Below are 22,482 nucleotides of genomic sequence, written 5' to 3'. Positions count from 1 at the left end.
ACGTCTTAAAATTTAGTTTCCAATAAAATTATCCTCCTGCTATTGAGAGGCGTGCAATTGATCTTTCTCTCAAGGCTCAAGTAAATCCATCAGCAATCAACATGATGAAGCAAAACATCAATACTCAATTAACCACGTAGACAGTATGAAAGAACGATAGGAATTACAACTCTGTAGCCAAAAGAAGAGCCTTCTTCTAAAGCAGCTTTATTGGTCTTTCCTAGTACTGAACTCTCATGGCATATACTTCATTTTATTGGTCTTCCTAGAATGAGAACTGCTACTTTGTTTCATGGAATTGGGTGAATCACCACTTTCCCAGTTGCTCTCCCAGTTTCAAGATAGGTGAATGCCTCCACTAGTTTAGAGAAAGGAAATGCACCCTTTGGGTCCACTACGGGCTTAATTTTCCCGTCCTCGATGAAAGTATTCAGCTTTGACAGAACAGCCCCATCAGAGGTGACAACAAATCGGAAGCCTGGTGGTGTCACGGCACCAGTCAGCACCACCACGCTGCCGGCTTCTTTCACCGCTTTCACTGCTTTCTCACACTGACCTGTGCATAAATTGGCATCCAACATTGTTACATTAGACGAAGATTTATGCAACATCTGCAATCAAAAGCAGCATTTGTTCCCGAATCCGGTGAAGCAAAAGCCAATATCAGCAAAATTTGAAATAATTCCAGTAACTTCTAATGATAAGTATGAATTTTCTTGCACGCGGTAAGCTACCAGCGAATACAAATGTATGCGGAAAAAGATGCGTAGATTGTTAAGCCTTGATCTGAAATCATATGCAATATACTACAATTGATAAAATGCCTTTATATGCATTAATACCATAAAGGATTATGAACGTAGAGCAAAGATACACCTGTCTGGCCTAAGAGGAGCACAGGGAGACCTGAATGTGATAGTTTTCACAAAAGAAGTACCATGGAACTTTTTATAAATTCTTGAACAATTAAACCATAGTTCGATGAGAAATCTTCTAAAGTGTATCCTTATTCCCTAAACTTTGTTTCTGAATTTTGCATTCAACTTTATGTTGGGTTGAAAACCGAGTTGCATAGCTTTGTAAGTTTGGAAGAAATCACTAAGTAACCATCTTATTTTATGAAATTTCCTTTTCTTTTTTTCCCTCATTCAGAGAGTAAGAGTGATGAATGAAGTATGTATGCCTACCAACAGTATCGTATACCACATCAAATTTCTCTGGCAATTCCTCGAAGTTCTCCTTGGTATAGTCGATAGCCAAATCAGCTCCTAGGCTCTTCAGTAAATCCAATTTTCCTGTGCTGGCTGTAGCAGCAACCCTTGATGCACCAAAAACATGCTTAGCTAGCTGCGAAAAGCAATAAAAAAAGAACAAAAAAGAAGTCACAACTCTGAAACACTAGTTTGGAGAGCCTATATATTTATCTAAATCATTAATTCCTTGGGATTGATATTATGGGCCAAAAACCTACTAGATATCTAGCTCAATTCATAATTTCCTTGACTGTGCAAAATTCTCCTACTCACACATGTTTTAGCAGCCAAGAATTCTTTGTTCCGCAACATTAATTATGCATTGTGGTTTTCATTTATAAAGAGAAAGCACTGATATAGTGAAATTATACAACACAAAAGTTTTCAATTGCACCAGATGAAAATATTAGATTAATAAGAAGGCCAGACAAATAAATATAAACCTGTAGTTTCATTCAGAAATAAATCCTCAGAACACCAATGTTTAAAATTATAGGAGAAAACTTATAAAAGAAATTATTTCATGTCTGAGTAAAGCAGTAGAAGATTGACATTTCTAAAAAGAATATTCAGAAAAGGACTAGAAGACCTACTTAGATCCTGAATATAAAAATAATCAGGACAGTTCATCAAAGACACAAATGGAAATGAACGTTACCTGGATTACTAGAGAACCAACTCCACCGGCACCGCCCAGTACGAGGATTGATTTACCAGCAGAAAACCCAGATCTTTCGAGGCCTTCATTGGCTGTTTCGATTGCAAGAGGTAGCCCTGCAGCCTGTACAAAGTCTATGTTCTTGGGCTTTAAAGCTAACAATTTCTCCTCTACAGATGTGTACTCAGCAAGTGATCCAAACTGCTTTGGGTTCTCTAAAGCTTTCTCATTAATGTCCCCATATACTTCATCTCCTACCTTCAGGTTTTTTACTTGGCTTCCTACTTTAACAACTACACCAGCCACATCATAACCTGGAACAGTCTGCCCACAGAAAAAACAAAAAGAGATTATGAAGCAGCATAATGGTATAAAACAAAGAAGTGTGCATATACTTTCATCATATGTTCCAATAACATAATCTGGTTGTTTCAAGTTACCTCCTGGATGATGCTTTGTTTCAGTAAAGATCAGCTATGATGTTTACTGTCTACTGTATCTGTATCCCCGTACTGAAATTTTCACAATTTCCTTACAAATCATTATTTTATTGGAGTGTGAAATGCATTTCTGCCACATTTGCCTCACTTTAAGCACCTTCAATATACTCAACTATGACCAATCCTTCCATCCTAGTGGTAAATGTGATATAACAAAAAATAAACCAAATGCACCATCTCTAGCAATTCTGATTGCAAATTGATCTTCCACCTAGGTCAACTTTACAAGTTGACTATATGTGAATACACAACATTTGGATGGCTTCTCAGAATAATTTACCAACAAGCAAATAATGTTATCTGAACCATTTATCTAGCTTTTCCTCTTAAAGTTCTTGGTTTTTGAACAAAACTAGGCCTTGTTTACTAGTCTTTTGGGTTTCCACCTGTCACTTCTGATGGACCAAATACTTATTTGATCTAATTGGTCAACTAACGATTACTGGTTGATTACATCTTCCATAATTCATTCAACTTATGTTTCTTAGTCCAATTGCTAATTCGCTCTGCAGAAATCTGCAATGTGTGTAATGCATCCTCATACAAGGTAAATGATGCAAGGTCTCCTCCTTCTTTTTCTCCTCTGTCACAAACACAATACAGAGGCCGCAGATGGACACAACACTTAACTCTACCTTAAACTATAACTCAAATTAAGACCTCTTCATCTGATGAGATTGCTTCATTGTGTGTGTTTTTTGTTTCTTGGATGACAATATATGCTTAAATTCCTCTCCGATGTTATGCAATTCGATTCTGCTACCAATGAAAGCGTCAATCTGTCATAGAGTGGTAGATACTACGAAAAGAGAATACAGATTGGTACTGACGGGAAACGGAACTCACCGGTAAGGGAGAATCAGTGGCCTTAAATTTCCCTTGCCTTCTCTTGTAATCCACCGGGTTGAGGGCGGCAGCGACGACCTTGATGAGGACCTGGTCCTCCTTCACTTCCGGGACCGAGATACCCTCGTCGAGCCTCAACAGGTCCGCTGCACCGTAATCGTCGTAAACCCAGGCCTTCATCTTGGCCGGAATCTCTGAAACAGCTGTCACTGTTTCTGTGGAAGAAGAACTGGCAGAGGCTCTGACGAGCGGAATCCTATGAACTCGTCCTGCTCTCCTTCTCGTTGTGCTAGTTCTCTCTCTAATGGAGACCGAGTGAATCGGGGGTAAAGGCCTGAGATAAGGTGTTTGAATGGGGAAGGGAAGGGAAAGGGTCTTCGAGGGGATGGATGAGGTGAGCAGGGCTTCCATTGCGACTAATCTCACCGACCGAGCTCGCCTGCTAGCAAGTGGCAGCGGGGGTACTGCTTGCATGTAACGTGAAGAGGTTGTGAGCACCACCAGTGATCATAGGTGAACTTCCACCCGTAACGGGTAGTTTCTCGGCTGCCACGTGTGGATAAGTTATGTGCATCATGAAGGAGGACTCGTGGTGGAAGATGGTTGTTAGGGGTGAGCGGCGGCACTGCAAAGGAATCGTCGTCTTCGTGGAATTGCAGAATCGTGTGTGATTTGGGCCATAGGAAACGAATCAATTTGCCACTTCAAATTGCAAAAAAACCCATCATTTTCCTCAAACAAATAATTAATCATCCCAAATTTGCTATCATTGGAAGTCCCGTGCATTAGATCATTCCTTATCCAAATAATTAATTGCTTTTCTTTTTTTCCCTTTGAACTAAAATGTATGATACATTTAGCTTACTCTGTTCATGCTCAAGCACACCTGCAGGCAGCAAAAAGGGGCGATCCCCCAAACATTTCTTATGGAAATGTCGAGTAAGCATACACTTATGTAAGTCGCGACGGAACAAATCTGAAAAGAAAAAAGAAAAGTGATGTCTTTGGATGTATTGCTATGCGCGACAAATTTACATCATTCAAAATTTCTGCTTCCCTCTCAAGAACTCCTTCCGAACAGCTTGTAAGCAGAGACGAGCGAGCTCAGAGCAAGGGCGACGAACGCGAGGAAGGACATGGCGATGGAAGCGTTGGCTTTGTGAGTGAATCCGTCGCTCCCGAATCTTGACACCCAGACGTCGTTGCGAGAGGCTGCCGCTGACGATGCCGACATCAGAAGGTACGCCAGAATCTGCAGCAACCAAGGCGCTTAATGGCACTGATAGAAATAGCTGAAGCAGATGACACTGTTACAGGCATCTTCTCGATGAAGGAAGGGTACTAATCACTTCCAACATGTTGCAACCTCACAGTATTTGAGACCAGCTGACACTGGCCATATCATGTTTAGTTGGTCACTGAATTCTTCCCCGCTCCATTAAAATCATCAAATTGCATATTAGGGAAATAACAGTTGAAATCAAATCAAATATTAAATTCCTACTTTCCAAAGTTCTAAACAAATCTAAATAATATTAAGAAGCAAACGCTAATTATATCATTGTGCATGGCACCGGCTCCTATTCTAGTTTTGACTCCTACCAGAAAAGAACAAGAAATGTAATACCAAACCCGGCCTGCAACTAATACCAATTGCTCATGACGTGACATGGGAATCCATGACAACATGGGCGGTTTTCTTTCGTGTTCTTCCAGATATTTTCCTTGGTTCTTTTATTTTACTTGTGTTCTGCTTTAGTTTAGCCATCACGATCGCTGGGTCAGCTGAGAACAACACGCATTCATTGATACCCTACAACAGAAGTTTCTTAAAACTAGACTCCGGCTTGCCTGATCCATCGAGAGATCGAAGTAGCAACCCATCCGACGGCTCATGATATGCCTCGTGCAGATCTTACGGTAGATTTTCTCGCACACTTGAAACGCCGAGTACGCGAAGGCGAGCACATTTACCGCCACCAAGTATCTGCAGAGATGGCGTCGACGGTGGGGGGAATGAAAACAAAGCTGATATACGAATACGGCGTATCAGTTAGTGCGTATTGTACCGGAATTCTTTGTAGCGGTCGAACGAGTCGCCAGCCCATCCGTCGGTCTTGTCGGCGGCCATCACCGAGAAGGCGATCATAGAAAGCACGAACGCCGCCACCCGGAGTCCAAGCGCTCCCCTCACGGATCCCCCCTCCCGCGCCCGCACTCCGCCGCCGCCCTCGCTAATTTCCTTCTCGGCCGGGGAGACGCCGTCCCGGGTCAGCCGGTTCGCGATCGTGACCGCCGGAGGCGGCGCTGGTTCGTCCGGGGGCGTGCGCGGCGGGGTCGGGAGCTCGGCGCGCCGCAGCGGCGATCGGAGAGGGTAGGCCACGGGCCCGTCTTCTCGCGCCGGGGTTTGGGGTCTCGACGGTGTCTTCGCCGGCGAAGACACCAGCGATCGGAGAGGGGAGGCCACGGGTCTGTCTTCTCGCGCCGGATTTTGGGGTCTCGACGGTGTCTTTGCCGGCGGAGACAGCGGCGGGGTTGAATTCTCCGCGTCTCGCATAGGAGACCGGCGAGGCGAAGTCATCGCTCCTTCGCTCTTCCTTCACCCTTCGAGTCGTGAGTTGGAATTTAATCGTTCCTATCATTAATATTCGAATTTCCTTATACGCTTTCTTTTTCCATGTGTCGTTACTTAGCGGAGAAGGGGTTTGGGTTTTGGGCCCACACGCAAAGATTCGATCGCGTGTTCATCTGATACAGGGGAAAGAACTTATCGAAGCTATGGGATCTAAATGCTTAGTAAAAGACTCGGTCTTCTGGCAAAGACAAAGTTGATCATATTATGTGAGCTCTGGGTCTCTTGTCACTAAAATTGGAAGCTTTAAAGATGTAATTCAACCTATGGGGTGTTGGGCAGAAAGCGAGATTGTGGAAAACAGGTGTGGAAAGATAAAGAGGTTGGCATTATTGTGTTTGGGAGCTTTACAAAGCTAGTTTGCACCCAATTCAGATGTCAATGTGTGACAGGTAGGCAGGGTCTGACTGCAAAAGAGGTCGAGTCCAGTTGGGCTGCTTGGGAAGACAAGCTGTGCTGCACATATATATCACAGTTGTGAAAGAGACTGCAGAAAGGAAACAAATAGGTACTTCATTGTAGGAGCAGTAGCCAAGCGAACAAGTACTTCTCTGCAGTGGTAGGAAGCAAACAAACAAAAGAGGGGGTACATGCATGGGAGGAAAGCCATGGATGCCCTTTACAGGCTTTTATTCTCCAAAGGCATGCCACCACAACATTGAGGAAGGTGGCTTTGTGTGGGTCTAACAAGACAACATTAACTCTTGAAGTTAAGCAAATAAAGATGAGCTACTGAACTCTCAATAGTAAGAAAATTATTCGGAACGAACGGGCTGCTCTTGCACAGGATGATGATTGAATCTGCAATGGAAAATGGCCACAACTATTGTCCTGCAAAGTCCTTGATTGATCTTTGTTGTTCAAAAACTGTGCAGAATGAATGCTGTTACTGTAACGACGAAAACTCATACCACATGAATGACCAGAAGAAATTGAAGAACACATATAGCTAATTGGATGTCTATCTTATACCTTAGGATGAGATGCCACATGAAGCTATCCAACAAGCTTAAAAAAAGTCATTTACAACTTGGAGGGTTTGCACACTTGTAAACAGCAGAAGCTGGTTGCTTGTAGTCAGGTATGCTACTTGGATCCACGAGCCTGACCTCACCAGGGCTAAATAACAGATCACTGTGCCTGCATGAAAAGGTGTTGTTAGCTGTGTAGCTCGACATCACTAAGTTATCAGAATGATACCCAGCAACTGGATAAATTTATCAAAGTTATGGTCACAAAGAAAGTGGAAGATGCCATGGATCATATTTAACATAACATTACAAAACATTGTTGATACCTGCGTAAGTCAAGTCCAACTAAGCCTGCTTGTAGAACTGATAGATTGTCTGAATCTGGCGAAACAATAATTACAGTATCTCCAGAATATTGTGTTTCGAGTATTGACATGAGTTGTGTTACCCTGACAAACACATCTGCCACACTCTCATTTGGTGTTCCATCATCAACCGGAGGGGGTTTATTATCAGGAGAAAGACTATCTGATTCATAAACCTGCAGCATATCTGTCAAAAGTTAAAATGAAAAATCTCAATCAAGGACATCCATTAAGGTTAATAGGTTCTTGGTTGTTCTGTAAACACCAGTTCGATTTGAGTTGCTTTAAGATATCAACATAGGTCAGCTCATTGATGCCTATTTTAAGTCTGTTGCTATCAACATTGCAAAATTAAACATTTCATATCCCTCCTCACAAGTTCCATGCAAGCAATTTAAGGTCTCTCTGTATGCCGATTCCAGTGGAGACACCGTTTGCACATAGGGAATCTGCTTGGCTATAAAATGGACTTGGTGGTCTTGGAAACCAGCCCTGTAGTCTTAATACAGAAAAAATTCATGCAAAGCACAGGCATGTAGATTCTTTTAACATGCTATTTTTTTAAAAGTCCAATTGTATTAGTGAGGTAAAACTCCATGCAAATGCTATGATGTTTTAGACACCATTTAATATGGACTAGGTATTACTGAATCAAGAATACACAGAAGAACAATGTGAAACAAAATTTGACATGTAATTTCTTGGAAGTTGCTTCAGGACATGGGAGATGGGAACTAATGATGATTAAAAAAACACAAGAACAAAGAAGAAATAAGATTGTGAACATCTTGCCAAGATAATCAGCAAAAGAGACGAAGCACACCTAATGTCCAAAACCACCACCACCAACAAAAGGTAGGTATTTTAGGCTGACAACACATTCACAATTCTTGAGGAGGGACAAGGCAAAAAGGTAAGAGCATTTAGTGGCCTGGAATTGTTCTGTAGGCTTGCATTTCTTCTTTTTCATGCAGCAAAAGTAAGAAGATACATGGTTTCAATAAAATTATCTGAGGTAAATGCATGGTTTAGGGGATTATATAAGCTACCAAACTCTTCATGCATTGCATCAACTAATGAACTGCAAGGAAAACACAAGCTACCATGCCCAGTTATTGATAACATTACATTCTTATGCTACATAGAACTGAAAATGCATAGAAAATTTTCCAAAACTATGAAGTTCTTTAATCATTTCTTCCTTTGGTGAAGTGACTGTAACCATGTTTTGCATGATTGATACAAACACTCATGATATTAATGCTCAAGCATATTATTATCTAAAAAGTTCTATAATATTTCCATTTATTTTTTTTCTTTATATCAGTTCTTCTACTCCAAATATTCTCCAATAACCCAACTATTACCAGACATCAAATTGCCAACCTTTTGCAATGTCAAGCATCAAGGACGCAGCCTTAACCAAACAAATATAAGCTCTCGTATAAAAAATTCTTTTCCTTTACTCCAGAAATCATATTCAGTTATTCTCTGAGTGCCAATGAATGATTCCATACCTCAGATATAGAGCCTAAGTTTCTTCCCTCGAATACTCCCAGTCCTCGAGCATCAAGAAAGCTGTACTCGGGCACGATCCGACTACAATACAAGCAACAATAGAGGAAAACAAAGATATTCCTTTATTGATGTTGGACAATCTCTGTGCGGTATTAAAAGAGAGAGACGTTTTTGCACCCGCAGAGAAAACCCAAAAAGAAACCCTGCAATCTGGAACCATTTACCTCCACATGTGTCGAATGCTGGGATTCTGTGGGTTTTACGTGTGGGTGTCTAAAGCACTGATTTAAATGACAGAGAAGATGGATGGACCGACCTGCGATCGATACTGTTGACGGAAGCAATGATTTCGGCGGCCTGATAGGACCGCTGGGTGATGGAGGGCCAAATCCAGCAGCTATCCTCGCATGCCCCCATTTGCTTGAGCTCGAGGGCAGCCCGCGCGGCCTGCCTCGCGCCCTCGGGCGAGAGGCCGCTGTCGACAGACGTCTTGGCGACGGGGTTGGTGCGCAGGACGCCGGCGCTTTCGTAGACCGATTCCCCGGCGCGCACCAGGAAGTAGCGGTTGGCGAGGCGGGCGGGAGGCATGCGGAAGAGGCCGCGGGCGCGGGCGGGGGAGGGGGAAACGAGGAGGAGCTGGAGAAGCGGGGCGGTGAGGGAGGCGAGGAGGCGGCGTCGGCGGACTGGGAGGAGGAGTAGGTGGTGGTGGAATTTCGGAAGGGGAAGAGGTGGCGGTGGAGGAGAGAGGAGGGGAGGAGGGGCGGGAGTGGATGGGGAGCTTAACATCGTTTTGGTCCGTCCGCTTTGTCCCACGGTTCCTCTGGATATATCACGAAGTGTTTGATACATTGTCCTTTCCGAGGGCTGATTGGGCCACGTTCAAGCACACATTGGCCTTCAAGAAGAGCCTAGTCATACAACAATGACGCGAGATATGCACGCCAAACTGATGCGAAACAAACTAAAAGCAAAATCACATAAATATTTTTTATTCCTCTCATTATTGAAACATGATGCTAATGGTGAAACTTTAACTCCCACTTAGAACAGGGAGAGCAATAACTGTTAAAGAAAAACTACAGTTCCATCAGAATATCCACAATAATGTTACATGCCAAGGGTTCATGGCTTGTTAGCCATGAACAACAAAGCAGCAATGGCTTATTGAAGGATGATGGCTGCAAAGTTAATAATGGGAGGACCAATTTGCAGTGCTGCCAACTCGAGGCATCTTGGTTTCTCTTTTGGTCTGGTCATCAACCTCATAGATGGCACCGCAAACCTGACCTTGGCTGTCAACCCTTGGTATTGCTTTAAGCTCATTCAGAGGATGCTGAAAACTCTGCAAGCCCCCAGAGGTAGTGAAGAAGCAACCTGGAAGAATAAAAGATAAATAACGAGGGAGATAAAATTAAAAAAATATATATGTTTAATTAAAACAAAAGCAACATGCATAATGAACACAAAACAGTAGCTCTAAATTCTTCTATAGATCGTACCTCTAGGAAATGGTGCAAATGATCTGCCACACCCCTTTTTGACAATATCGACATCATCAGAAAGTACAAGATGACCTTCTGAATCAGCTCCCCAGAAGAAAGGCACTCTCCCATCAGCATCCTAAATTTAGAGAAAGAAAAAGAGAGAGATTCAGCGTAGGATTGTTTGGTGAGCATAAACTCAAAAAAATACAGAACTTGCAGTACCATTAGCTGCTAATATAAGTGATAATAAATACAGAATTAGCACTACCATTACATACCAAAACTTTGATAACTCCTCAGGGTACATTTACAAGTATGATAAATTGGCATACAATGACAGTGCATGAAACTAACAAGCATTACTACTTGACAATGAAAAGCGTTGCTACTTGCTAAAAGGGAGTGCTTTTGGAACTCGCAAATAAAACGCAGGGGATGAATGCCTGTATACATGGAAAACTAATTATGCATTCAGAAGATTTTTGAATATATTCCAACCCTCTTAAAGGAATTACTTATTTACCAGCCCAATATCCTTCTTTACCAGCACCAAAATGGATATGTTGTTTCTACTCAATTGCTCACATTGAAATCCACAAGGTATAGCAGACTAATGTGTTCCTTCAACTTAAAAGATAAAAAAGGCATAGGCATACAGTTCAACTAAATGCCCTTCTCTACTCTACTTTATGAGCAATATGTTCACCAATCTCACAAAAGTTTGTAGGATTGACTAATCCTGTTCATCGATCCAACTTGGCTGATCCAAATCTTCCCATCTATTATCAAGTGCATGCAATATTTTCTTATTTTATTGTATGTTTACTTTTCAGGTCAATTACATGCTCAAGAACCTTTTCCTGAATACAACATACAAAAAGCTTCAAGATGAGCCTATAATAACTAGCACTTTCAGGTAATCTTTCAAGTGTACAAAATGGACTATGCTAAATCCCATCTGTATAGCTTTAGGTAAAGGCGACAACTTAAGCTTGTCAAACTTGAAAAAACATCATCACAAGTCGAATATAAATAATAGGAAATATACAAAAACTTATAAAGCATGGGTCAAAGGAAATGTATCTATGTGTGATAAAAAAAAGAAAACAGACAGAGATGCAAATTAATTAAAGAAAAATCCACATTCTAATATGAATTGAAACTTCGAGGCATTCCCATCTATGTGTGATCATCTAGCATTCCCAGTTCTATGCTTCTTAAGAAACAAGGACAGGAATTGAAACTTTGAGGAATGATAAATTCACTGAACTAACTGAAATGGAAGTACAAAGTCAAGCACATAAGTTCAGTGGGTGGGGAGCACACGAGCGGATGTGTTTATGCAATATGGGCACATAACTGTGACAATAGTGACCATTCCATGACCGCTTGACCTCATGCTGTGATCTCAAGTGTTCTTTGTTCATGGTTATCCAGTGCCACCAGTACTTGAATGATAAAATGAAAGCTGATAGAGGTATGGAAAAAACAGCTAACACGGTAATACTTACAGCCGCAATGAAGGTGGAATTTGATGAGATATCGAACAGAACAAATGCAAAATGTCCTCGGAGATCTCTGACAACTTGGCTTGCAGGGAATGGTCCCCTGTCTCTTAATGTTTTATAGGCTTCAATTACAATGATCGCTTCATTGGTGGTCTTGCCCAATCCATATAGTTGCTTCAGAGAAGCAATATTCTCAACATGCCCTTGGAACAAGCAAAATACATTATCCACAACAGCAAGAAATCTGCAGAAGGGAAGAATTAGGATCGACCAGTGTTATTGTTGGTGCTATCAAAAAACAGCAAGCAATATAAAAACTATCATAAAAGATCTGATAAATTGTATCTTAAAAACAGAGATTTGATATAATGCAGGAAGTAGAAAAAAAAATGTATATAACAACCTTTCTTTTGTTTTTAGAGGATAAAAAGATCCCATTCTACACTTTCTTTCACGAAAAACTGTAGCAATTACATTGGCTTTAAACTTCCTCTCCTCAAGTCTCACCCGATAAGGGCTCATCCCAACCTTCAAATCTTGCCCATATGTTCAATCCAATTCTCCAGCAGAATAAAAAATTCCCTGATCTAATCTTGAAGATAGGGAAGGAATCTATATGTAATGATCTATAGGACCTTTGCATCCATGACCCGATCGAAGAAGAGAAATTTCAATGGAATCAGGAATTCGTCTAAGGAGATCACATTTCCATCTCGATCATTCCTTACCTTGGAAAGAAAGGGTTGTGCTTCTCGGGTGTGTAGGCCATGGCCCCGCCAGAGCCGAGGTTAACTACCACTGCGCCATCCCGCGTCGCCGAGAAGTGGCCCATCAAGCGGCCACCGCCCTCGCCGAGCTCCGCCGCGGGGGCCCTCAGGCCCTCCGGGATCTTCGCAACCGTCCGATCGAACACAGCCAACATCTTCACCTTCAGTCTGATGCTCACTCGTCTGTCTCGCTTTGTGCTTCTGTTTGCCGCAACGAAAAGGAGCTTAAATAGAAATTCATATTCCTAAATTGCATTCCGCTACAAACCATAATTACCGCAATACTAACGCCACCAGATGAGGGAAAAGGGACAAAATCGGATGAATGCGCAAAAAGAAAGTCGGTGTTCAACCATTGTCTGAATATGACAGAGCCGAGAGGGAAATAGGTATAATTCAAAAAAGTTTTCTTATTTAATTCATTATTAGCCTGTAAATCACCCTATCAATCTCACTTTACTCGTTGCGAACGGCAGGACCCACATATATGCCAAATAGAAAGAAAGGTAGGGAACCAGTACGGAAAGTGTCACACGCCCATACGAGGACAAAAAAATACCTTATATATATATCATTATAATATTCTAGTGAAAATGCTTATTACCGATCCAAACTCGTAATTCCTAAAAAATAATTTCTTTATGCATATCTTGACTTGCATGGCAGATGTATTTTTAAGATGCTAAATACGATGAATGATGCAATAAATGATATACTGTCTTATGGAGTATAATCACAAGAGCAGGCAATCCGATTAATCAATGTCTATGGGACATCAGGCTTTAAATTCTGGTTCATGTATCTATGTTTCTGTGCATATATATGCAGAATAATGATAATGATGCATGCTTTAAATCTTTTATCCCAAGAAAGAAAGACGGGGGTTTAGCAATTGGACATTGTTGCTCGTAGTTCTCAGGAATTCAATTGTTAATTTATATATTTACTTGTATACTAAAAATTGGGCGATTACCATGTTTCTGCATCCACATATGTTGACGTCTGGAGAAGGGTATAATTGAATTGTGTTCTATTATAAACTTGGATATAAAAATAAGGAAAATAATAATTATAAATATATAACTGTTACATGTATACCAAATAAATCTAACAATCAAAGGATTGTTTTTCTTTCGATCTAAGTATTGTTTCCTTTCCATTAAAAGATTATTTCCTCTCACTAAAATTTCTGTTCACGAAAAGATTAATCAAATTATTGTTTTCACTTGTACCTCTCAAGAATGCTAATCTTCGGACAGTGATCGTGAAATTGCCCTCTCAAGAATGCTAATCTTCGGGCAGTGATCGTGAAATTGCCGTCCCATTAGCCGTTTGGTGAGAGAAACAACTGATTGATTGACGATGTGAATATGAGAGAAACAGCAAATTACTATAAGATGTTTCATTATATAATAAGACGATATTGCTGAATAAATTGGTGATACCAATATTATCATTTTTAATTAACATGTGCCATATGGCTTATATTAATGTTTTGGTATTGCAAGAAAGATCTAAATTGAATATTATTTGGTTGTTCTCGTTTTTATGATAGATAAAAAATATATTAATTTTGATCATTATTTGTTATAGGAAGATGTCGGTTCTTATTTGCCTAACGTGATCCGGATCCATATGTGCAAGATTATCCGAAGTACCTTTGAGATAGAAATATCGAGCTCATAAGATACCATCTACACAAAGACAAAAATCAAAAGAGGTTTCTCTAATCGATCCCTTCGACGTCGAAGTTAGTAATTTAAGAAAGATAAGTGTGGACGTGAGTGGTCAAAGCATGCTCCTCCTTTTTATTATATTGAAGATGAGCTTTTATACCTGATTACAAAAATATAAAATATTACGTAAAATATTTTATGAGAAGATAGCCCCAAACTACCTTAAATAATCTTTCTTTGGCTTTTTCTCCATATGGGTGACAAAGGGGGGACAACCTACAAATGCTTGCCTTGGACCCTTATCCATGTGGGTAAACATGTGAGGGATAATCTTTGTCTTCTTCTTTCAGTTTGGCAACTAGGGGGGTCGAGTGTCCAAGCTTTTGCCTCAGCGATGCAGGGGGGTGGGAGGTTAGTTTCTCGACCTTCGTGGCTCGATAACAAAGAGGTAGGGTCAGTTTCTTGACCTTCATGGCTCGATAACGAAGAGGGGGTCAATTTCTCAACCTCTGTGCCTCGACAATGATGGGGTGGTGGGAGGGAGAAGGGTTGAGTGTTCAACTTTCGTGCCTCACCAACAAGGGTTATGGGTGACTATGGGTCGAGTTTCCCGACCTTCGTGACTTAGTGATGATGAAAGGAGAGGGGCGGGTGCTCGATCTCCATGGCTCAATAGCGATAAAAGGTGAGGGTCGGGTGCTTGACCTCTCAAACTTAGATGTAGGAGGCCTATTTCTACTTGAGGTGTCCATATTTCTTGACTTTTATGGCTCGATGATAATAAAAGGTGAGGGTTGGGTGCCCAATGTATATGGCTTAGCAATAACGAAAAGGGATCGATTTCCCAACCTTCATGCCTTAGCAAGAAGACAAGGGTCAAGTGTCTGATCTTCGTGGCTTGATGATGATGAAAGGGGAGGGTTGGGTGCCCAACCTCCCTATCTCGGGCACTATTTCTTTTATGCCTTCCATCGTGATGGATTTATTCTCATATAGGTTGAGTTTTCCTGAATCATGTGTCTCATACATATTTTTCTTTATGCTTCCTATCATGATGAGTTTCTTCTCATAGGGTCAGGTTTTTCCTAGTTCACGGTCCTTGGGCACATTTGGCCTTGTGCCTCCCACCATTGCAGGTTTCTTTTTATATAAGTTGGGTATTTTCTACTCATGCATCTCGGGCATATTTTATCTTGTATCTCCTACTATGGTAAGATTCTTCCCATAAGGGTCTAGTTTTTTTGACTTATGTGCCTTGAATACATTTTACCTTATGCCTCGTACTATAGTAAGTTTCTTCTTAAATTGGTTAATGTTTTCTCGACTTATGTACTTCGAGCATATTTTATCTTATGCTTCATATCATGGTGGGTTTCTTCTTATAAGGGTTGGGTTTTCCAACATACATCTTGAAAATATTTTACCTTGTGCCTCATATTGTGGTGAGTTTCTTATTATGCGGGTCAGGTTTTCTAGACTCATGTGCCTCAGACATATTTTGCCTCGTGTCTCTCGTTGTGATAAGTTCCTTTCACACTTTTCAAAGAGGTCTCTGTATATTGGTTATTTTTGTGTTTCCGTGGTGTTCTTTGTACATTGATCCCTTTTGCACTTTTTAATGTGGTCTTCTTATATCAGTCACTTTTACATTTTCTGAGGTTCCCCTTTATTAGTTAGTGTCTCTTTGGATTCGATTGGAAGAGGTACTTGTCTTCAATATGGGAGGAGAGAGATTGATCCTCTCCTCATAAATTCTCGTTAGCCATGAAGGTGAAACTCAGTCTCTCATTTGATCCTCTTCTCCCTCAGAAGCTTTCACTTCTTAGCCTTAGTTTTCCTCTATAAGATAAGTTGATCCTTGATTCTCTTCTTGAAAGTAGGTTGATTCTTGGATGCCTCATCCTCTAGGTATGTCCGCTCTTTAAAACCTTCACTTCCAACACCTCATTCTTTCGCCTATGTAGGTTGGGAGGTCTTTTCTTTCTTGCACAAGTTGCTCCCAATCTCATGGACATCGAATGGCTGAGGAGGTTAGTGCTCCATCCTTGGATAGCATAGGGGTGAAGGAAGATTCAACCTCTTCTTCATCCAGAGAGTCGATCCCTGTAAACCCAAAGATTCTTCGAGATTTAGAGTCTATGAAAAACATGTATAATAGAAACTTGGTGATAAGTAAATAACTCCTAGACCATTTGTGGGCCAAGTACTCTATCCCAATCAAGTTTGAGCTATAGGTCCCTCAACTTGGTCACCGTCCATATAACTTAATATTTAGGTTTATTTGTTTGTCTTCTGATGTCCTAAAGTTGGGACTTTGTTTTTCCCTTCACCTGATGATTGTATCTTACCTCCGATTATGGAAGATATCACTCTCACATACGGTGCCTAACTTGTGGTGCTACTTAGTAGTGTTCATAAGAGAATGCTACCACATCGGGATTAACCTAACCTACAAACTCTTTGCTACCTATTTTTGGCTATGCAAGGCAAAAATTGATTACTACTTGGCTGTTTAGGAAGGCTTCAAAGTTAGAAGTTAAAAGGAGTGCTTCTTCCCAATAGATACAAATCAAGATTGGGCTTTTAGTCTTGGCTAATCCACACACTCCATAGATAACATACTTCCTTTCTTGTCAGATGAGGAGGCAGATCAAGTGTTTTGATTGAGAGATATACTTTCTTCTTTTGAGGCTCTCAAGAAGATAGATAAGGACTAGTTAATCAACATGGGTCTTAACCTAACTCTTCAGGGTATGATCTGAACACACTCTCCTTCTCACTTATTTTTGCACTTTGAAAATTAATCTATGTAGCCTTATAACTTTAATCTCCTACTGTTATGGATCTTGGAGCTTTAAAGAGAAATGAAGTTGGTTCCTCTTTAGGCACAATGGTGGCCTCTTTAGCTCTTTCCATGTCCTATCATCAGCCAGCTAAGGAAGAAGAAGGTCATGAAGCAGGTTGAGGAACCAAAGATGGAGTGGATTCTCAAAGAGGAACTAAACAAAGTGCCTTCTACTTTCGAGATACTAGCATTTTTAAGGGGTTCTTAAAGCTCAAGGTCCTCCTTGGAAAGAAGAGAAGAGGGAAAAAGGTTAGTGTTTGACTTGTGCAAAGGCAAGTCCCGGACCCTTCGTAGCATTTGAAGATAGTCGACCTACTAGACCTGATTCCAAACATGCCATTGCAACCAAGCTGGAGGGCCTTGAAGAAGGGCATAAAATATGAGGCAATGCCAGAGTCATAGAGCAATATTGTTGAGGGTTCGTATGCTCCAAGATAGTGAAGAATATTTACCATTCCCTCTTAGAGGTTTTGCTTGACACAAACTACCGTAATCAAGTATTGGTAAGTTAAGTCATGGTTAACTCCTTTAGTACCTTGTTAATAACCCCTTTGTTTTTGACTTGTAACATCACCATTATATCATGATCCTTCTTAACCGTGTATAGGACGTCAGCTCTATCATTTATTAGTAGTCCTGTATGATTGACAATTTTTCTAAGTAGGTAGAGGGGGCTGAAGAGGGACATGGAAGACCTAGCTCTTATCATTGAGGCAAAAGCTCAGGAAGCACAGATGGGGAGACAATTAGAATAGGCCAAGCGATACCTCACTGATCATGCTAAACAATTGAAGGTGGTCTAGAGCAACAATCATAACATGGAGGATGAGCTACTATGACTTATCCGAGAGTTAGGTTCGATGAGAACCTACAACTTTAAGCTCATTAAGTAAGTTGCTGCAGCCAACTTTAAGCTCATTTAAAGTCTAAATAAGGTATTAGAGATTGAGAGAAACATAATACTGAGGTACTAAGAGAAGACGATTATCGATTATAAGGCCTCCATCAGGTTTAGGAAGAGCTTGGAGAGGTTGAGGTTCACCTCATACTAGTATGAGTACTATGTTAACTCGTTTCAAGATGAGGTATCTTCAGGTAGAGATTGAGAAAGACCCATTCATCGAGTACTCCAAAGATCAAAATATTCTGATGGCTACCAAAGTATCTTTTAACGATGATCTTGACTCATCATCTCACCCTAATGCCTAGTCCATTTGTCTTATGATATGTTGGTCTTTATTGAGTCATTATGTTTACCTACTTGACTTAGTCCTTTTATCTTTTTGCTCTAGATTTGTCGATATGCTATCTTGCCAACTTGAACAAGTCAAGTGCTCGGTTTGTTGTGTGCTTGAATGTCTTGGTTGCAATCGGGGAGCACTTGGAGGTCTAACTAACTTGAGAATGATCAAATTAAAGGTGTGATCGAGTTGAGGGTGTGACCTTCTTGAAGATACAGTTGACTTTGGCCATCATTCAATCTTGAATGATGTGATTCAATCTTGAATGATGTGATTTTTTTTTTTTTTTTTTTGTAGATATAGATAGTCAACTTGAGGATAGACCATGTTGAAGGGTCCAGTTTTCAAGATGACTATATATTAATGACTTGACAAAAAAATTTTAGAATGATCTAAAGGCATAATTAACTTGAAGATATGATTATGTTAAAAATATCTCGAAGAGGCATAATTATCGAAAGAGAGTGACTTATGCGAAGACACAAAATGATACGATTATCTTGATAGTGTGATAATCTTTTACAATAAATTTAAAACATAATCAAATACATTATAGTGGTTCGATCTTCCAAACCTATATCCACTCTTAATTTATCTTTTCTCAAGGTCATAATTTTTCAATATCTCTTGAAGGCTACAGCTTCTAATGTAGAAATATTTTTTTATTCCTCAAAATGTTCAAGTGATATAGAGGCTATAGCTTCTTATTCTTTCAATATGCAACAAAATGAAAATATTTTCTTAGTTCATCTTCTTCTACTCTTTTTAAGTTGCGCTATTTTCTTGTCTCTGAGGTGTTGATCTACTGCGAGTGCATGTTAAAAACAATGAGTCTAAGTCAAACTTGACAAAGTTAAACTATATCAATTTGAACATCAATTCAATTCAAAAGTTATGAGCTAAAACGTTATATGTCACCGCACTCTTTTATTTTTCCAGTAGAGAACCAAACCAATCAATAATGGAAAAGCTACAAGAAGATCTGCCTGCTTTATTATAAGTATATCAACCCACGAGAGGAGCAAACCAAATGTTTATTCAAGATGTTATATACATAAGATCTCAGAACAAATACCAAGCACTATGAATTCTAATGGTGCTACTCCATCTGTATCTATATGCTGAATGTGGACAGAAGAACACTATCACAATACTCCGAGTTCTACGAATCTTGTGTAAGCCATGGCGACAGGAATCACCGGCACAACCATCCAAAGCAATGTATTGGGAGCTAACATATCTGTTGACATAGAGATCAAGTAGTGTTTCATCGCATCGGTTCTCAGTTCTCAAAAGAATTAACAAATTTGACTTACCTCCGCCTGATGAACTGCCATTGTCGGACAGACTTGGCGGTGAAGCCGGAGAAGTGGAATTCGACAGTGTGATCCCGAGGTTTGCACAATCAGCTCCAAGCGAGCCTGCAAGTCCATCACCAAATTTGTAATCTGTCTTTTTTTCCCTTGATCATGATGTTGACAGAAAAGAGAAACCAAACAGTGATGTTCTAACAATCTCTGTAGCAAGGCAAACTGCTATCGTTCAGAAGATTCTTGAAACCCGCTTTGCAGTCACAACGATGTTCGGAAGTCGATGTTTTCACACAAGTGCCACCTCCACAGAAGGAATACAAGCAAGCTTTTGGAAACAGAGAAGCAGTGTCATACTTGCAGAACTTAATGGTGAAAAAGATATAAAAGGAGGCCATGATCTGATACTTACGATCCCACAAAGAGAAATTGAGTGGATTTGGCAAGGGTGACGGCGCAGGAGGCATTGAATCATTGTGGCATGAGTAGCTGATGCTACCTAAAAGATCAACATAAAAGCAGGATATTTGAAGTGAAAAAATATGTGCAGGCTGAAATTCCAAAGAATCAAAGATATATGTTTTTGTATGTTTTAGACATATAGAAGATATTAAAAGCATATTGATGTGGATGAATGTGACTGTGTTCAACAAATAGTTCTTATGTTTCATGTTTTCTTCTTTCATTTGGTTTCAGGAGAATCCATACAGCTAACCAGTACATGTCAAGACAAGTCTTGAGATTAAACTCAAACAAATGAGTCAAGAATATGCTGTATCGCCAAAACCTATGCTGGACATCTCTTATAATTTGATCAAACGTGACCCAACTCATTCAATTAGTTAATGAGCTCTGGTTGAGGCATTATGCAGAACAGGTTCATTATGCAAAGCATAGACCTGAAACCTACATAGCTAAGCTTTTCAAGGCTGATACAGAAGCAAATATTTGAGCTATTCCACCGACCAAGTCAGAGGGAGCGCGTGCGAGAGAGAGATAGAGAGGGAACTCACAGTTGGGGACGACACAAGGGAGGAACCTGAAGTGGTCTCCGATGTGGAACTGAGTCCACCCTGGTTTGCAGTTGCATACATATCCAAAGGTGTGTTCTGGTGATACTTCGCAGGTCCCCTTCCCACAGTCACTCTTATTGCATATATAATCTACATGACAAAAAAGGGGGAAATTAGACATTCGACATAATAGCCAATAGCTACTAGGCAGTATCAATTTTACAGAGAAATCAAAGGCAACTACAGAGCTGGACAAGAACAAGCGTTCTTACAAGAAGAAGAACAGAAAGCTTCAGAATTGGAGAGATAGGAGATGAGATACGGTGAACACAAAGAAAGCACAAAGGTTGGAGAGATGAGGAGAGTAGGTACCGAAAGCAGGTGCGAGGAAAGGGGCGAGCGGATCTTCCGCAGCTGCTCCGTGTGGCAGCAAGGTGGTGATTGATTGGAGAGCCACCAAAACCAGCACAAGTTGAGCCCACTCCATGTTCCTTCCACCCCTCCTGCTACTGCTTCAGATCACGAGCCCACAACGAGAGACGTGCATACGCTTTTGGGTGGTATAAATAAAGACGAAAGTGGGGTAGGTGATGGTGTTTAGGAGAAATTACCGGAGTTGTTTAAGATTGTGTTGTGCAACGCAGCTTTATATAATTAGTTGCTGCACAACAGAGAAATGAAGACGGAAGAAAATTTTGTGTTTTTTGTAACAAAACCTCATAAAACACTTGTCGTAAAAAATATATATTTTTTTTATATTTAAACTATCCCTATCTTGTTTTCTTTTTGTGGGTAATTCTGAATTAATTAAATGTATTTCATGCTTTGTTCATTGCCACGTGTCAATCTGGCATCATAAACAAATAACTCAGCTTCGGTTCAAAGGTCCGAAGTACAGACGTCAAGTTTCTGTATTGGATCAAAAGTCGTGTCTTCGATCAAACATGGATAACAAACTTCAAGTTTCAATAGTCATCGACAGTTCCTCCCGACCAAACCATTTGAATTATGAGGTTTCTGTGGAGACCTGATTTTGACTTTTCGGCACATCCGAATGTTCTCTGCATTAAAGTGGGGCCTCATCGAAGAAAATGTCTCATCTCATCTAGAATCTCAATCCTAATGGGTTCGGCTAAAGCAATATTTTTCTCAAAGTCTTTTATTTATACTATACCATGAACAAATGAAGGTGATTAGATCCCGACAAGATATTTACTAGTTAAATTATTTTTTATAAAACATAAGTGGTAAAATATGAAATTAGTTCTCTAATATTTCACCATTAGATATCAATATATTTAATATAAATTTATCAAATGAAGTTTTATTGTATGAGAGCTTTATAAAGAGTTCAACTTTACTGGTTATAGATTAGTTTTTTGGTTAGTAGACATACAATTAAGCGGTCTGGTTAGCGTCGTGTGCCTTATAATTCCAAATTCATCTAGAGGCCGACTTTATCCGGTTGCGTCAACACGTTCCATATGACAGACACGTAGTGCAACACCAATGTCTCCATCGAGCGACCAAACACGTTACAAAGCACCCGTATTAGTCGATGAAGGGCCCCACGGCCGAAACTAGCAGGAGCCCCCTTTCTGCTTCTGTGTTTGGTGGCTGGGCTGACACACGGGAGCCGATGCATACTGGTTTAATTTATTAGTCATATTTTGGAGGCAAAAGCTTGTCCACAAACATAGTTTCTAGAGAAAGTTCGTTGCTACGAATTCAAAGTTTGCCTTCGTTAAGCTTCCACCTAAGAAGCGTTTTAGGTCAAGAACGACGCGTGTTTAATAGGCCGAAAGTAAACTAATCTACTTTCTGCATGGAAGTCATTCTAAACATTTAGTTTCGAGTCTTCGCAACACTGTAGAAGGGAAAACAAAAACCAAGAC

At 40.4% G+C, this 22,482-nt stretch overlaps 5 protein-coding genes across 6 annotated transcripts; all 5 read right to left on the bottom strand.

Moving 5' to 3' along the window:
- Positions 1-105: 105 nt before the first annotated feature.
- Positions 106-3,802, bottom strand: LOC135636226 (2-methylene-furan-3-one reductase-like). The gene is made up of 4 exons (XM_065147856.1): positions 3,258-3,802; positions 1,912-2,235; positions 1,188-1,347; positions 106-556 (listed from the first exon to the last, which is right to left on the bottom strand). Exons 1-4 carry the CDS (start codon positions 3,729-3,731, stop codon positions 291-293), a joined length of 1,224 nt encoding a protein of 407 aa, XP_065003928.1. The 5' UTR covers positions 3,732-3,802; the 3' UTR covers positions 106-290.
- A 346-nt stretch (positions 3,803-4,148) lies between these two features.
- LOC135636227 (CASP-like protein 4A3) lies at positions 4,149-5,919 on the bottom strand. Its single transcript, XM_065147860.1, has 3 exons — positions 5,327-5,919; positions 5,109-5,244; positions 4,149-4,509 (listed from the first exon to the last, which is right to left on the bottom strand). The coding sequence occupies exons 1-3, from the start codon at positions 5,836-5,838 to the stop codon at positions 4,318-4,320; spliced, it is 840 nt and encodes a 279-aa protein (XP_065003932.1). The 5' UTR covers positions 5,839-5,919; the 3' UTR covers positions 4,149-4,317.
- A 796-nt stretch (positions 5,920-6,715) lies between these two features.
- On the bottom strand, positions 6,716-9,555 carry LOC135582444 (uncharacterized). Of its 2 annotated transcripts, XM_065147859.1 has the most exons (5): positions 9,060-9,555; positions 8,743-8,824; positions 7,187-7,401; positions 6,862-7,029; positions 6,716-6,756 (listed from the first exon to the last, which is right to left on the bottom strand). In XM_065147859.1, exons 1-4 carry the CDS (start codon positions 9,527-9,529, stop codon positions 6,909-6,911), a joined length of 888 nt encoding a protein of 295 aa, XP_065003931.1. In that variant the 5' UTR covers positions 9,530-9,555; the 3' UTR covers positions 6,716-6,756; positions 6,862-6,908. The 2 variants fall into 2 exon arrangements, with proteins under 2 accessions (XP_065003931.1, XP_065003930.1); XM_065147858.1 differs by having other exon boundaries at positions 6,716-7,029.
- Positions 9,556-9,705: 150 nt separating this feature from the next.
- LOC135635040 (stem-specific protein TSJT1-like) lies at positions 9,706-12,719 on the bottom strand. Its single transcript, XM_065145843.1, has 4 exons — positions 12,464-12,719; positions 11,739-11,979; positions 10,243-10,363; positions 9,706-10,117 (listed from the first exon to the last, which is right to left on the bottom strand). Exons 1-4 carry the CDS (start codon positions 12,655-12,657, stop codon positions 9,930-9,932), a joined length of 744 nt encoding a protein of 247 aa, XP_065001915.1. The 5' UTR covers positions 12,658-12,719; the 3' UTR covers positions 9,706-9,929.
- Positions 12,720-19,235: 6,516 nt separating this feature from the next.
- Positions 19,236-21,137, bottom strand: LOC103980883 (uncharacterized). The gene is made up of 6 exons (XM_009397407.3): positions 20,960-21,137; positions 20,588-20,737; positions 19,987-20,073; positions 19,777-19,902; positions 19,581-19,685; positions 19,236-19,504 (listed from the first exon to the last, which is right to left on the bottom strand). The coding sequence occupies exons 1-6, from the start codon at positions 21,072-21,074 to the stop codon at positions 19,410-19,412; spliced, it is 678 nt and encodes a 225-aa protein (XP_009395682.2). The 5' UTR covers positions 21,075-21,137; the 3' UTR covers positions 19,236-19,409.
- Between the last annotated feature and the right edge of the window lie 1,345 nt (positions 21,138-22,482).

The sequence above is a fragment of the Musa acuminata genome, chromosome BXJ3-4 (assembly GCF_036884655.1).
Source record: "Musa acuminata AAA Group cultivar baxijiao chromosome BXJ3-4, Cavendish_Baxijiao_AAA, whole genome shotgun sequence".
Taxonomy (NCBI): Eukaryota; Viridiplantae; Streptophyta; class Magnoliopsida; order Zingiberales; family Musaceae; genus Musa; species Musa acuminata.
The sequence above is the reverse complement of the archived record's forward strand: the minus strand, read 5'-3'. Positions and strand labels throughout refer to the sequence as shown.